Source organism: Chelonia mydas, chromosome 24 (genome assembly GCF_015237465.2).
Source record: "Chelonia mydas isolate rCheMyd1 chromosome 24, rCheMyd1.pri.v2, whole genome shotgun sequence".
NCBI classification, from domain to species: domain Eukaryota; kingdom Metazoa; phylum Chordata; order Testudines; family Cheloniidae; genus Chelonia; species Chelonia mydas.
In genome coordinates, this window is record NC_051264.2 from 9,048,982 (window position 1) to 9,065,445 (window position 16,464).

A 16,464-nucleotide genomic window follows, 5' to 3' on the forward strand; every position below is an offset into this window, starting at 1 on the left:
TCGGCCCAGACGGTGACTAGGTCTGGACCGAGGACGTCCCAAAACACGCGGTAGAGCTCCACGGTCAGCCCGTCCATGCCTGGAGACTTATTAGTGCGCATATGACGGAGGGCTTCCGAGAACTCGGCCAGAGTCAGAGGCAACTCTAGCCGGTCTCGGTTGCTCATGCTGACTGTAGGGAGCTCCTCCCAGAGCACTCTGCAAGCACCAGGGTCAGTCGGATCCGGGGAGAAAAGACTTGCGTAGAAGGCTGGGCCCTCCCGCACATCTCCACTGGTTCCGTGAGGGGGGTGCCGTCTTCTGCCAGGAGGCAGGTGACGTGTTTCTTGGTCCCCCTCGTTTTCTCCAGGGCATAGAAGAAGCAGGAGCCGCGATCCATCTCCCGAAGGAGGCGGATGTGGGATTGAACAAAGGCGCCCCGGGCCCGATGGTCCTCGAGGGCCCGGAGCTCCTCCCGCTTCTCCCGGCAGAGGAGCGGGTCCTCGGGGCTGGCGGCCAGACGCCTCTCCAGCTCTAAGACCTCCCGTTTCAACTGCTCTATCACCTCATTTCTCCGTTGGCTGGTACCCCGGGTGTAGTCACGGCAGAAAAGCCTGGCGCGCACCTTCCCCAGGTCCCACCATCGCTGTGCCGAGGGAAAGGCACGCCGCTGCCCTTGCCAGGCCAGCCAGAATTCCCAAAAGGACGTCACAAAGCCCTCATCCTCCAACAGGCTGTTGTTAAAATGCCAGTAGGCCGGCCCCGGCCTCTCCGCACAGAGGGAGGCTGTCATGGTGGCTAGATGATGGTCAGAAAATGGGGCCAGCCGAATGGTGGAGGAGGGAGCTTGTGAGAGATGGAAGCGTGATAAATAAATGCGGTCCAACCGGGAGTGGCTCGACTGATGGGCTTCCACCCGGACAAAGGTGAACGTGGAAGTGTCATCCGGGTGGTGGTCGCGCCAGATGTCCACTAGGGAGTGATGTTCGACTATCTCCCGGAGGGTGTCTGCGGTGGCCGGGCTCTGCTCGGTCCCCAAGCGGTCCTGTTCCTCGAGGGTGGTATTAAAGTCCCCTCCCAGGACCAGGCACTCGTGAGAATCTAAGGTACCGAGGAAGGCGGACGCCCGCTGGTAGAATTGCAGCCGCTCTGGGCCCGATGTCGGGGCATAGACGTTAACGAGGTTAAGCACGAGCCCCTCCATACGGACCTGGAGATGCAGCAGGCGACCCGGCATGGCCTCGGCGACCCCTAGCACCTCGGGCCATAGGTCGGGGGGAGAACAGGGTCGCCACTCCAGCCTGTCAAAACGGGGCATGGCTAAAGTAGACCCTGTCCCCCCACTCCAGCCGTCAACTGTCTTCGGCGGTCGGGTCCGTATGGGTCTCCTGCAGGAGAACCACAGAGTACCCTCCCTCCCGAAGGAAGGAGAGCACCTGGGACCTGCAGAGAGCCATCCTACAACCCTGGGTGTTCAACATTGCGATGGTGAGAGGTGTCATGGGGAGGGTCGGGGGAGTCCTCACTGGCAGGGACGCTCGCATCTCTCAGCGGGCCGCGCAGCAGTCCGTGACCCATCCCATAGGTGAGTAATTGTTCACGGAAGACGCGGACCCACCAGTAGGCCGTGGCATCCTGCTTCCCCGTCCCTTTACCTTCCCCCATGAGGGCCCTTGTGGCCCGGAGGATTTGAGAAAAGTCCCCCCATCCCTGGAGAGCAAGTTGTACCTTGTTGCGGGAGCCACGGATATCCTCTAAAAACTTCCGCAGCTCTCCTCGCAGCTCATGGGGGGTGGGGTTACGGTTTCCCGGTTGTTCCCCGGCGGGGCCCTTGGTGCAGCCCTGTGGTCCACTAAAACGGACAAGCAGGGTGCGGACCCCCAACGGGGTGCCTGATGGGCTGGAGCTTCTAGGCCCGCCTCAAGCTTTGGGGCAATAGGGGGCGGTGGAGGGAAAATAGCAGCTCCTAATGGGTCGGGGCAGGAGAACGCAAAGGCCGCTCCCTGGGGGTCATCAGTTGGGAAAGGAAAGGAGACAGCCCCGGGGGCGGCGATAACATCGCAGGAGGTAAATTGGATAGGGGTAGGGGCACGGGCGAGGTTCTGGGTTTCGGGAGGCAAGCAGCTGGATGGTGGCACCTCCCGATCAAGCTCAAGGGTTAAGGGGGTGGGGAGGGAGCTCGCAGCGACACTGGGCGCGCGCTCTGTGGTGGATTTAGTGGCCACAACATCAGGAGGTGGATTATCTTCTGTAGGGCCCCCGCCCGGGAAGGAAGTCGATTGCTCCGCACCAACAGGGGGTGCCCCTGGCGACTCGTGTCCCGGCCGCATGGCGCCGGCTGTCACCTGAGCAGGCTCGGTGGTCGTCAGCGGGGTGCCATCAGCGGCCGGGTCGGTGGAGGAGTCCAGGGGCTCCTTGGAGGTGGGAGCAGAAGCAGCAGTTAAGGGGAGGGAGTATGGGGAAAAGAGGGGTGGAGTGAGGTTGCCCAGATCGAGGTTTGCTGGCAAAAGGTCGTCCTCCCCCTGGGCGACCGGGGTCAGATCTAGGGCCTCGATCTCCTCGAACATGGAGGAGAGGACACTTTCCGCCGCCCCGGGGTTCTCCCCGCCGGCACCCGCCACGACAGCTGCCTCGGGGTTCACGGGGGCTTTGGGTAGCGTCAGGACAGAAGGGGCTTCCTCGAGGGTCTCGGAGGGGAGGGTCTCCCGTGGAGGGGAGACACTACCCTCCGGTGCTGCCACGTCTTTCCCGGCTGACACCGGTGGATGGGACGCACTTGTGGGCAAAGTGGAAGGTTCGACATCGGTGCCCCCCTTCCTGGTCTTCTGGGGGGCTTCCGCCTTGGGTGGATGAGGCGGAGCTCGAGCCTTCCGCTTGCCTCGCTTCCCCTGGACTAGGGCCCAGCCCTCCATAGCATCATCTGGGGGCTGGTTAGCAGGGGTCGTGTCAGGGGGCAAAGGCGATGGCTCAGGGACTTGGGGGGGGATGACGGTGGGGTGGCATAAGGGAGGGAGGATTCTCCCTGGGGCAGGCTCTCTCCCATGTCTGGTGGTATCTCTGCCACACCCTCCTCCATAGGCCCCGCTAGATTGTCAGCAGCGAGGGCGGGGCTCTGCCGCTCGTCTGGGCGTTGTAGGGGAGGTGCCCCTTGGGCCTGAGCAGGAGAAGTGGTGGTCCGAAGAGGAGGGGGGGCGGGTTCAGGTACTGGGCGGCCAGGGGCGTTGCCAATGATGGGGCTGATGTCCTGCCGGGTCTCGGGGATCCCTGGTGCCCCTCCTTGCCGGGCTAAGGGGCAGTCCCTCCGGACATGCCCCGACGCCCGGCAGAGGTAGCACCGGGCTTCCCCCGTGGAAAAGTACACCCGGTAACGAGCCCCCTGGTGGGGGACTAGGAAGGACCCCTCGAGCGCCTCTCCGTCACGTGCCGCTGATGGCAGTAAAAGTTGCACTTGCCGGCGGAAGGAAAAAATGTGACGGAGGGTGGGGTCCTTGCAGCCCAACGGGAGAAGACTGATGACAGAAACAGGTTTCCCCAGGGTGGAAAGGGCGGGTAGCAGGGCAGCATTGGGGAGAAAAGGAGGGACAGAGATCAGGACCAGGCGGACGCCCAGGTCCTCTAGCGGCTCTAGGGGGACAAAGACCCCCCTCACCGCCAGGCCCCTCTCCACCGCTTCCTGGCTGGCAGCCTCCAACGCTAAGAAGAAAACGACCTTCCCATACATTTTGGAGGCCACCACAATGGCTGAGGGCCCCATCACCCTCGCCAACACCCGCACGTAGGTCTCCACGTGAGGCGAGGCGGGCACCAGGAGGCATACGTCCTGGGGGCTGAGGGAGGGACATCCGCAGAGCTGGTGGAGGGGGCAGCGGGGGAGGACGCTGTGGTCGGTGGCGGGGCTGCAGCAGTGGGGGTGGCCCCTGCCATGGAGGGCCCGGTGGTTTTAGCGGGGCCCTTCCCCTTATTCTTGCCCTGGCCTTTCCTGCTGGCTGGGGGGGTTCCCTAGAGTCTGGGGAGGCGATGGGCATGGCAGCAGCGGAGGTCACCCCGGTGACCTCCATTGCCGATGCCCCAGCGGGGGCAGTGGCAGGTGATTAACAGGAGTTGGGGTCAGGTAGAAAGGGACAAGCTGTGGGGTGGACAATTGGGGGGGGGGGGCACATGAACCACCGTACGCTTGTCCAGAGAGTCCTGTTTGGTTGGCTGGTGCTTCTGGCCCACGCGGTGGAATCAGGGCGAGCAGCTGAGTTCAGAGGCAGATGTCAGACAGCCAGCAAAGATGGTGGAGTGGGGGGGTGAAGATCGTAGTGTGGGGGTTGGGAGGACACAGATGGATCGGGGGGCAGCTCCGTGCCACACCCCCGTGTCCCTACAAACACAGTTAAGACACAGTCTAGGCCTTCCCCCACATGAGAGCACAGTTCGAAAGTTACTCAGTCTTAGGTCCCCTCCACGGCGATTTGTAGATTCCCCGGTCGGTGTTCCTCCGGTGGACGGCTTTTTCTCTGTCTGTTCCGGGCTTTCTTTTTTGCATTCCAGAAATGCCGGAGCAAGTGATAAGAGTCCTCTCGACCGGAGACGGGTCCGCAGACAAACAGCAAGCGGCTGGGTCTGGGGTCTGGGTCCGGGGGCTGGGTCCTTCCACTCCCCCACTCTGGGGAAGTGGGCCGGCAGGCCCCCCCCCCCCAGGCGGGGGGTTTCAGCTGGAGCGGCAGGAGCGTCCGAGGGTGGGCGGGGGGGGCTAACAGCCGGCCGGCAGCCGGCCAGAACTCTAGCAACAGCAGAGAAAGAAAAAAAACAATGAAAAGAAAGGGGGGAGAGCATCTGGCCCAGTTGGGGGGGGGGGGGAGCCGAAAGCAGGGGCAAAAAGCAAGGAAAGCCCAGGCCAGAGGACGGCGGCAGCAGCAGGAAAGCAGGCTAAGTAGGTCTCTTTTCCCTGGGTAAGGTAACAGGGAAGGTTTTTTTTTTTTTTTTGAAACAGAAAAAAAAAATGTATTGTGACAATTACAAGAATTACCAAAGAACCAAATCAAAGTATGCAACAAAACAACGCAAACAGAAGGTATAACACAGCAGCTTTCAGGAGGGAGAAGTGTTCAGGCTAGCCTGGGCCCAGAGCGGGGGGGCTTCCTCGACACTCGTGGTCTTCCACCCCCTCGAGAACAGGGAAGGTTGTTTTTTTTTTTGAAACAGAAAAGAAGTTTATTTGTAACAGTTACAGAGATTACAAAAAGATAAAGAAAAACTTAGCAACAAAACAACGCAATCAGAAGGTATAACACAACAGCTTTCAGGAGGGAGAGGTGTTCAGGTTAGCCCAGGTCCAGAGCGGGGGGGCTTCCTCGACACTCGTGGTCTTCCACCCTCCTGAGTTACCTGGTGGCCTAGAGCGGGGGGGCTTCCTCGACACTCGTGGTCTTCCACCCCCTCGAGAACAGGGAAGGTTTTTTTTTTTTTTTTTTTTTTTTTTTTTTTGAAACAGAAAAGAAGTTTATTTGTAACAGTTACAGAAATTACAAAAAGATAAAGAAAAACTTAGCAACAAAACAACGCAATCAGAAGGTATAACACAACAGCTTTCAGGAGGGAGAGGTGTTCAGGTTAGCCCAGGCCCAGAGCGGGGGGGCTTCCTCGACACTCGTGGTCTTCCACCCTCCTGAGTTACCTGGTGGCCTAGAGCGGGGGGGGGCTTCCTCGACACTCGTGGTCTTCCACCCCCTCGAGAACAGGGAAGGTTTTTTTGAAACAGAAAAGAAGTTTATTTGTAACAGGTACAGAGATTACAAAAAGATAAAGAAAAACTTAGCAACAAAACAACGCAATCAGAAGGTATAACACAACAGCTTTCAGGAGGGAGAGGTGTTCAGGCTAGCCCAGGCCCAGAGCGGGGGGGCTTCCTCGACACTCGTGGTCTTCCACCCTCCTGAGTTACCTGGTGGCCTAGAGCGGGGGGGGGCTTCCTCGACACTCGTGGTCTTCCACCCCCTCGAGAACAGGGAAGGTTTTTTTTTTTTTTTTTTTGAAACAGAAAAGAAGTTTATTTGTAACAGTTACAGAAAGTACAAAAAGATAAAGAAAAACTTAGCAACAAAACAACGCAATCAAAAGATATAACACAACAGCTGTCAGGAGGGAGAGGTGTTCAGGTTAGCCTAGGCCCAGAGCGGGGGGGCTTCCTCGACACTCGTGGTCTTCCACCCTCCTGAGTTACCTGGTGGCCTAGAGCGGGGGGGCTTCCTCGACACTCGTGGTCTTCCACCCCCTCGAGAACAGGGAAGGTTCCAGAACAATCAGGAACCTTCTGGAGACAATTAAGACAGGCTGATTAGAACACCACAGCCAATCAAGAAGCTGCTAGAATCAATTAAGGCAGGCTAATCAGGGCACCTAGGTTTTAAAAAGGAGCTCACTTCAGTTTGTGGTGTGTGTGTGAGGAGCTGGGAGTGAGAATGCGGACTGTTGGAGGACTGAGGTGTACAAGCATTATCAGACACCAGGAGGAAGGTCCTATGGTGAAGATAAAGAAGGTGTTGGGAGGAGGCCATGGGGAAGTAGCCCAGGGAGTTGTATCTGTCGCACAGCTGTTCCAGGAGGCACTCTAGACAGCTGCATTCCACAGGGCCCTGGGCAGGAACCCGGAGTAGAGGACGGGCCCAGGTTCCCCCCAAATCCTCCCAACTCCTGGTCAGACACAGGAGTCGTCGACCTGGACTGTGAATTCAGAAAAACGGCCAAGTTGAGGGCTGCTGTGAAGCTCCAAGATGAGCAAATCCGCCAATAAGCGTAAGACCCACCAAGGTAGAGCAGGAATTTTGTCACAAAAAGACAATCCCTACCCCCAAAAGCTTCCAATCTAGGCATAAGACAAGAGACAAAAGCTGGATACAGACAGCTGGAGGAGTGCAAGAAAAAAGTGAGGCCATATGGTCAGCAAAACTGGCTTTGCACACCAACAGCCTAACTGTTGTCAATATTTTTGTAGGCCTTACAGCAAAGGAGAGTTTTAAGGAGGATTACAAATATAAGAACGGCCATACTGGGCCAGACCAATGATCCATCTACCCCAGTATCGTGTCTTCTTACAGCGGCTGGTGCCAGATGTTTCAGTGAGAATGAACAGAACAGGGCAATTCTTGAGTGATCCATCCCGTGGTCCAGTCCCATCTTCTGGCAGTTGGAGGTTTAGGGACACTCAGAGTGTGGGGTGCATCCCTGACCCTCTTGGCTAATAGCCCTTGATGGACCTCTCCTCCAGGAACTACTCTAATTTGTGTTATAACCCAGTTATAATTTTGGCCTTCGCACTATCCCCTGGCAACAAGTTCCCCAGGTTGACAGTGTGTTGGCTGAAGAAGTTCTTCTTCTGTTTGTTTTCAATCTGCTGCCTGTTAATTTCATTGGGTGACCCCAGGTTTGTGTGTTCTGTGAAGGGGTAACTAACACATCCTTATTCCCGTTCTCCACACCAGTCGTGAATGCATAGACGTCTATCCTCTCCCCCCTCAGTTGTCTCTTTTCAAAGCTGAACAGTCCCTGTCTTTCTTAATCTCTCCTCGTATGGAAGCTTGTCCACCCCCCTAGTCATTTTGTTGCCCTTCTCTGCACCTTTTCCAATTCACATCGATCTTTGTGCCAGAGGAGAACACTGTAGCTTTGCAACAGTTTACAGGGCGCTTGTCCCAGGCATGAGGGGCCGAAGGGGAGAAAGCACAAAGGTGTTTGAAAATGTAAGAAGTGGGTGACAGAGACTATCATGGGCCGATTGAAAGGTCGACTCCCACCTCCGATACCGAATGAGACATGACAGGGACAATGGGGATAGGCTGTGAAGGGCCTTGACCTTAAGCAACCTACGTCTTGGTGGGATGTATAAACAGGGAAATCTCGAGTAGAAGCAGGGAGATTATTTTACTCCTGTATTTGGCACTGGTGCAACTGCTGCTGGAATCCTGTGTCCAGTTCTGGTGCCCACAAATCACAAGAAGGATGTTGAAAAATTGGAGAGGGCCAGGAGCATGAATAAAGAATTAGAAAACATACGTTATAGTAAGAGACTCAAAGACTTTCTATTTAAGCTTAAAGAGAAGGTGAAGGGAAGACTTGATTACAGCCTATAATTATATAGGGAACAATATTTAATAATGGGCTCTTCAGTCTAGCAGAGAAAGGTCAAACACAATCTAACGGCTGGAAGTAGAAGCTAGACAATTTCAGACTGGAAATAAGGTGTAAATTTAAAACAAAGTAATTAACCATTGGAACAATTTACCAATGGTCATAATGGATTCTCCATCACTGACTTTAAATAAAGATTGGATGTTTTTCTAAAAGACCTGCTCTTGGAATTACTTGGGTCAGGTCTCTGGCCTGTGTTAGACAGAAGGTCAGACTAGATGACCACAATGGTCTCTTTTGGTCTTGTAATCCATGCAATTGCTCTGTTTCAGAGCCTGCAGACAAACAATAGTTTTGAGAGGTGCGAACTACTTAATCATGTAAAGGGATTGTTGATTCTGAAACCTAATGACAACTGTGTGCAAATACTATCAACTGTATGGATTAGAGCATGAGTTCCATGTCACATGAAAGACACAGGAAGAAACTGTCTCACTCCACTCAGCACTGGTGTGGCTTATGCTGGAGTAACAGATCCCGTATGGGACACCTCGCTTTAAGAAACGTGGACTAAATGGAGAGAGTCCAGAGGAGAGCAACAAAAATGCCCAAAAGTTTAGCAAACCTGACCTATGAAGATTGGGCACGTTTAGTCTGGGGACCTGTAACAGTCCTCAAACATGTTAAGGACTGTTATAAGGATCAACTGTTCTCCATGTCTGTTGTAGTCATTTAGATGGAATACAGGGGCCCAAAGAGTCCAAGGTGTTAACATGATTCTGTTACTCTCCAACAGCGTAAAACAAGGTTCAGGGTTTGGTACTCAGATCTCAGCCTGCTTATACTATGGTGCAAACACCATTCAAAATCACTAACTTTAAGAAAAATGCAAAGCTTTAAGTAAGGCTTTCATTTTAACACCCCTCCCTCTTTCCTTTGAGCTGGAGTTTTTAAAAGGACCCTCCCTCCACCTCAGCTGACATTAAAGATGGCCAGAACTGTCCTTTTGGGGAAAAGAGACACTAATTGAAATGGACTGGAGCTGGCGTTGTTGTTATTCAAGTCCAATCCTGCTTTCCAGAAAACCAAACAAGACGAGCACACTCAAGGCGAAAGGAAAGAACAGCAAAAGAGAGACAATGCAGCTGGCTCTTCGGTGGAGCCTTGCTGCAGAACAAACACAAGACCACACAATGTTCCTATCAGTCACTCTGAGACCTGGCAAACTTGTGCCAGCAGTAGGCATTTTAGAGCATTGCACTTTGCATATTTTGCAACAGTAGTGTAAGCTGTCCTTGCAATCACAGGCTGTCTTGGTCATCTAAGCCAGCCTCTTCTTAGACAGAAGGAAAAAGGGGACAGAGGCAGGGAAGAGGGGAAATAAGGTAGGGAAGGGAAAAAACATATTGGGAGAAAGACAAAGTCTCACAACCCAGGTGCTGTTTGGGATTTAGTTGGAGCTGGCAGAGGTGGTAGTGTCATCTGGGTCCCTCTCTCTGGTCTGGGTGTTGGATCATATTAAAGAAGTTCTGTATTAAAATCACAAATGAGTTTGATTTCCCCATAGTTTAAATTCCAGGGTATTACTAATTAAGAGGTCTCTTGGTTTTTGGTACTGTTTCTCTCCCTCTATGTGTGAAACTTGCAAGCTGCTAATTGTGTTAGTACATTCTAAGACAGAGTCTGTTCTCAAAGCAATTCTTTGTAACAACTACTCCTCTCACAGAGAGAGACTCAAAGCAATACTCTGTAACAACAGAAACAGCACCCAGAGACTCCCCGCCCTTTTGTTACATTTCATCTCGCTTTGTTAACAATTGTGATTAAAATAGAGATAGAGGATGTATGTGGATGGATGCTTGGTGTGGATAATAACTGAATGATCAGGGAGGTGCCAGCCTAAGAATCCAGTGTCCATCGGCTGAAGAAGGCATCAAGTGGAAATAACCAGAGGACCCCCAGAGGGCAGACTGGAATCCACCAAACAGCCTCAAGAATGGGAGAACCAAAGAACAAGATAACATCTGGCAGCACGGAGCCGTCAGGAACGTGGACTGGCATAGGAAGAAATTCCTATAAAAATGGATTCTAGAAAGTGAGAACTTTGGGGTCTGATTCTGCAAACCAACTTCCAGGAGCATCAGATGTGCATCTGACAAGGCCCTGCTCCCTCCTCGTGTCCAGGCCACCTGGCCAGTGGCTTGGCATGAGCAACTCTAAGGCTGGTAACTACGATAACAGCCTTGCAGAACCTGTGTATGTGTGTGTGAATGAATGAATGAATGTGTGAATAAATATGAGATTGAATGGAATGTTATAGCTATAACTAACTGCTTACTATGATTCTTTCTGTATTCACAATAAATGTGGTATTTTGCCTTTTCCCCTTTAATAAGATCCTGCGGGTTTTTATTTTATTGGTATAACATTTGCCCAGTCAAGACGTCTCTCAGGATTAAGACGAAGAAGGTTCAAGGTCCCAGGAAATAATGGGGTGGCAGCTGCAATGGTGAAACCCATTCCTTTCCCTTCTCTTATCTTTTAGACCGTGTTTGCATCCCCTCCTTTCAGTAGCCAGCTTCCCCCCTCTTGTCTTTTGAGGACCCCCAAGGAGGAATGATGGGTGGAATGGCTCCTCCCCCTCATTTTGTGCACCAATTATGCTTAATTTGACACCAATTTGAGTTAACTGATTTTCAGTCCCACACTTCTCTCATTTACTAGGCATGATCTTAACACAGTCCTTGAATTGGATCAGGAGGACTTGGGGTTTGGACTAATTCAGTCCATCTCCATTTTTATCTTCTCCCATCAACACTTGTAATAGGTTATTGTGACACTTTTATGAACCTTCACTCAATTTTCACAGTTGAGCTGACAATTAAGATAAATTTGTAGGCCTAATCATCACAACACATCCACTGAAGGTAGGACAAATAGCAATAGGCTTAATCTGCGGCAAGGGAGATTTAGGTTAGAGAGTAGGAAAAACTTTTTAACTGTAGGGGTAGTTATGCTCTAAACTAGGCTTTCAAGGGAGGTTATGGGATCTTTGTCATTGGAGGTTTTTAAGAACAGGTTGGACAAACCCCTGTCAGGGATGGTCTAGGTTTATTGGTCCTGATGCAGGGCAGGGGACTGGACTTGACTTCTTGAGGTCCAGTAGTGACCCTGAGGAGGAGGAGAAGATAGAGAAGAGAGGTAGGAAAGAACGCAGGGAAACAAACAGGGTCGGAACTGAAGCAGACTGGTTGATGGGCATATGGGCCCCGTCCACTACTCCAGGGACAGGTTCCCCTAGTGGCCACAAGGAAAGTGGCATAGTCTTGGAGGTGAAGCAGAAGACCGTCTGAGACTGCAGATAGTTTGTCCAGGGAGAGTTTGATACTCTGGCAGGGCAGGGCTACAGTGACCTGGCCAGAGGGCTGTCACAAAAATGGAGCACTCCAAGTCCAGTGTCTCTACAGGGCGAACAATCAAATGAGGAGGCACGAGACTGGTAGAGAGCTGATCCCCAGACCTAGATGCAAGGAGCCGCCGCACTGGTGAGTGAATCCCGTCACAAGGACAAAATTAAGCGTTCAGTGGGACACCTCTCAGGCCAAGTCTAGGCTACAAGCACCACAGTAGCACAACTGCAGCACTGTCGCTGTAGTGTAGACACTTCCTCCACTGATGGAAGGAGTTTCTCTGGAGTTAATCCATCTCGCTGAGATGCGGTTAGCTAGGTCAGCGGAAGAATTATTGTTGACCTAGCTGCATCTACACTGGGGTTAGGTCAACTTAACCGTGGCGCTCGGGGTGCAAAATTCTTCACAGCCCAGAGCAACTGTTAGGTTTATTTAACTTTTCAACTGTAGACCAGGCCTAAATAGAAGCAGTGAACAGAGCGTTAGCTAGAGCTGCTGCAGACAGCTCGCTCCAAGCCAACAGGTCTCAATAATTCTCCTTTTAACAAGCACAGCTCAGAACTCAACACTTCAACAGCAGTTCCCTGAACTTAGTCCTTACCAGTGCAGACCCTTCCCAGCTCTCCTTGTCTCGCACATCTACCATCTCCACTGCTGCATGCTGGGAGACGGCTGTATGAAAGTTATGAAATGGATGAAGTATAGTTTCAAGTCCCCCCAAGCCACCCCTCACCACCAAGAGGAATAAATAAAATAAAAATACACACCTTTCTAGGTTTGGTAGCACACTGTGTATTGTAATATCCCATCACAGCGATATTATCCCCTGTGTAGGACAGGCTCCTAAGAGACAGCTTTTGTTTTTAATATTCAATTTAACAGCCAACGATGGCAAAAGTGTTACAAGGTTAAAATGACAATATTCACAACACGGCACAAGTTGTTTCATAAGGATGTATGCTTGACAGGTCAGATCCTCCCTGGTGGATTGACGAAGCAGCAATGGACCCTGCCGTGTGGAATCAAAGCTGTCAGCGTAGATTGAGCAGGAAAGAGGTCCAGCCATCAGCAGCTCTCGATTCCTTCGCCCCGCATTTCAGTCCAACAATGGAGGGGTAAGGGTAGGGTGAGAGGCTTAAACAGGGAGCCAGGATCAAGGGTGTTGACCCCTTCCTTCGCAGACCCAACTCTCTGAGCCATTAGCCAGATAGCGAACCCCTCGTGATGGAAATAACCGATCAAGTTTTAATACCTTACACCAGTTATCCTGCCACTTTTAGAATGCAAGAAGCCTTTGCTGTTAAACCATTGCAAAGCAGAGGTTGATAATTATGATATATAAATGTCAACGCCCTCCCTCCCCCACCCTCTGAATAACTATTCCCGGAATAAAACATTTAAATACAACTTCATAAATATTAAATCATGAACAAAAAAACCAAAACTGAATTGGTTTCTTTCCTCCTGGTAAAAAAAGGATTTGAGTGAGGAGGGAAGATCAGAAAGCGTGTGTCTAATATAGACGGTTCATCAGGATATGAAGAATAACCTGCTGAGTAGAGGGGAGAAAGAGGGAAATTGCACTAGAGCGGTTTCCCATTGTCACTACACTGATCTTCAAGGTACAGGTCTCATCAGGACATTGCTTGACGTTTAAATCTAGATAAAGAGGTTCCAGACGTTACTCAGAGACCACCGCTTTCCTGCTTGACTAAACGCCTTTGCGTTTGGACACCTGGCTGGCTCTCTGTGAGAAAGGCTGTTCTGCCTTTCAAAGCTCTGTTTGTTTGTTTGTTTTTTAAACTAACAGCTTGAACTCTATCCACGTTAAATGTGATTGGAAAAAAAAAAACCCCAAACACTCAGCCCTGATACATCAAACTAAAAAACCCCTTCTAAGCCGCTACATTCTTCGGCTTTATTAGCAACGACTGCTAATCGGCATACAAAACTCTTGCATCTGCAAGAGCAACAATTTGAATTTCTCTATTTTTTAATCTGTGAAAAGGAGGTGGGGGAGGGTCACTGTTTTTAGGGGAAAAAAGACTAAGATTCATTTAATTTAAAAAAAAAAACTTTAGTGAAAATAAAAATCAGTACAACATATGCTCAGGTTTCTAACCATGTGTCTGCAGCTGGTAACTTGGTAAGGACTGCCACAGTCTTATGTACAGCAAATGGCTAAGGTAATACAGCAATGCGTCTTTTCAGCTGACTCTAATAAGCCGCAGCCTTGGAATCAGAGCGCAACACACACTTTTGTTGAGGCAAAAAAACCCGCAAAATCTGTTGCTCTGCACAGAGACCCGGCAGCCATTTATATGGAGTGGCATTATGGGAATCTCTATTTGGAAGCAGTCAGAGCACTGTGCGCAAAAGGTAACCCTGATGCCAAGGGGTAAGACACAAGCATAGCTATCAAAAGGGAATTTAGCTATTAAAAAAAAAAAAAAAAAAAAAATGCAGATTTTACAAGTTGTGTCCCAAGGAGGACACATAATACTGGGAAAAAACCAAGCAGGATCGGTTTGGTCCATTTGCTTAAGAAACACTGAAGGCTTAAAAATGTGCCAGGCACCAAGATCTCCCCAAATCTCTGTTGCTTCTCATTCTGTGGGAGGATGAGAGAATAAAGGGGTCGTTTAAAACAGGACAAAGCAAAGCAAAAACCTCTCTGACATCTTAAAAGCGTCGCACATTCCAAATCCTTCAAGCACCAAGCCGTGATAAAGCACCAAGTCTTGTGGGCAGGTCTGTTCCATGTCACCTTCTCAGGATGATGATGATGATGATGATGATGCAACGTCATAAATGCATTAGAGACTACTGCTCCCAAAATTAGTTTCTAGAAAAGACATCCATGATCAATACCTTTCATGTGTGACCAAAAAAATGTCGCTCCCCTTTCTGCCTCCCTCTGATGCGGGACATTTTTGGTGGAACACTGATAAAACTATTTTTAAAAAGAATAGATAATTGTCGCAGCCTAAAAGAAACGATATGACTGAATTCAAGAAACTTAAATTAATATAAAAACCAAACACCATGTTGATCTGTTGCAAAAACTGTTCCAACAAGGCTCCAATGTCCATTTCCCCTGGTGCTCTTCAGAGTTGACCTTTGTTCTTGCAAGGTTTGTGATGTCCTCAATCCTAGGTAACCAACTCCCCCAAAGCCAGTTCCTTTTCTCCAGAGGACTCTGGCCTGCATGGAGCAGCCCCTGCTCCTCCTTGGAGATGAGAAGCCTTGCTCCTGCCACTATTCGAAGAGAGGACAGCAGCAGAAAAACCAGATGCAACCAGCCACAGGTTGAGGATTCTTTTTCAGAAGAGGAGGTTGCTCTGGGCTCAGTCATTGTTAATACTATGACACTAAGTATATCCCAAGCCTTCCACCTTCTATGGATTCTGTCCGGATAAGATTTCTAGGATCAGCCGCAGGGGCTGAATGTTTGTCAGACTCTACGGCCCACGCAGAGTACAAAGAAATCTTCTGCTCACATCACAACTGTCTCTCTGTTATTTCACTGTAAAGAGAAAAATCAATAGGTAGAATATTCAGGAAGGTTTTCTAAGCAGTTTGAGTCAGTTTCTTCCTTGGTGAAAGGTGCCGGATTGCGAAGCGGTTGTGGTGAATAAGAGACAAGTCCAGTAGCAATGCAAAGCCTCACTGACATTTCAAAAGCTAGTCACTGAACAGGCACAACCACTCTGTGCTAACGTGAGTGTCTTAAAGCGCTTCCTTCCTATCCTTGAGCAGTTAGGGCAGTGGTTCTCAACCTATTTACCATTGTGGGCCACATGCAATACTATCTCTATGGCCCTGAGGATGTCACATGGTCCGCAGCTCTGTGCTGACTGGGCTGCAAGTTGAGAACCACTGATCTAGGGCCTAGCAATTCTTGGCCTCTCCGAGGCAGACGCTGTATTAAAGGATGCTGTCTAGATAGGTCATAGGTTTGGTCTACACTTGACTGTGGTTTTATATGTCCCAAATCATGCTGGTGGTTCACCTTCAGCTTGGACAAGCGACTGGGACCCAGGAGCCCTGGTTCTACTCTCCGCTTTTCCATAGACCTGCTTTGGGCATGTCAGCTCTGCACCTCAATTTCCCCTCCCACTCCTCGTGCTCTCTGGTGCAGAGTCTCACTAGATGTCTGCGTAGCATGCAGCACAATTAGGGTCCAATCTCAGTTGGGGCCATTGGTATCAAAGAAACGAAGTAATTAATTGAGTTAGTCTGTTGCATTTTGGGAGGCTCACACCCCAAGCACAAAACACCTGCATTTCAATTGAAAGCCAAATGAAACCTTTTTTTTAAAGCTGCGACTAAAACTGCCCGACAGAGCCCTTCTTGCACTTATGGAAATGCAGGCACTTACAAAGCTTATCTCCGTCTCTGGTACGTCTTCAAAACGTTCTGTCAGTTCTGAGGAGCGTTCTGTTACCAAAGGCCCTGCGGAGCCACTGGGGGAAAACAGAAAAAGCGCACCTATAAAGCTGTTTCTTCTAAATAAGCCTTCAAAATTCTTCGTGTTCCTTTGGGTTTCCTAATACGCCCACAGTAATATCCAAGTGATGTATAAAGCATCTCTTAGCCACACGTGAGATGTTCCTGACTCATTGGCCACCTTGGCACGTGTACTTGAAAAGATTGCACCAGGAAAAAAAAGAGACTCCACCCCAAAGTGACTCTGCCAGTCTGGAATCCAGGTTTCCCCTCCCTGCCTCACAAGAGGGCTGTGATGTGTTACTGTCTCTCCGGGGAAGACTGCTCCTTTCCCACATTTTACATGGGTACTGCAGAGATTTTTATTCAAACAAGAACTGCACTCATCACAGACTCAAACTAAGGGGAGTTTCAGGCAAGCAGGTGGGGCCCACCAGTGGGTGGTGACTCATTTAGGGAAATGCAAAGAAAGGCCAATTTACGTCATGTTTCCATTCCACAAACATTCCATCCC

General features: G+C 50.5%; 1 protein-coding gene across 5 annotated transcripts in view; it reads right to left on the reverse strand.

The window, feature by feature from the left end:
* The window catches only part of LOC102940695 (26S proteasome non-ATPase regulatory subunit 4), a 74,279-nt gene that overhangs the window by 22,539 nt on the left and 35,276 nt on the right, over positions 1 to 16,464 (reverse strand). For 3 of the 5 annotated variants that reach the window (XM_043535542.1, XM_037882673.2, XM_037882672.2), the window contains 2 exons: positions 15,883 to 15,967; positions 12,274 to 15,027 (listed from right to left, as the gene is read on the reverse strand). The exons of 1 other annotated variant lie outside the window; for it this stretch is intronic. In XM_043535542.1, coding sequence (XP_043391477.1) covers positions 15,025 to 15,027; positions 15,883 to 15,967 — 88 coding nt within the window. In that variant the 3' untranslated portion in view covers positions 12,274 to 15,024. Of the gene's footprint in view, positions 1 to 12,273; positions 15,028 to 15,882; positions 15,968 to 16,464 lie in introns of those variants that run through there. One more of the 5 variants, XM_037882675.2, reaches the window with a different exon arrangement.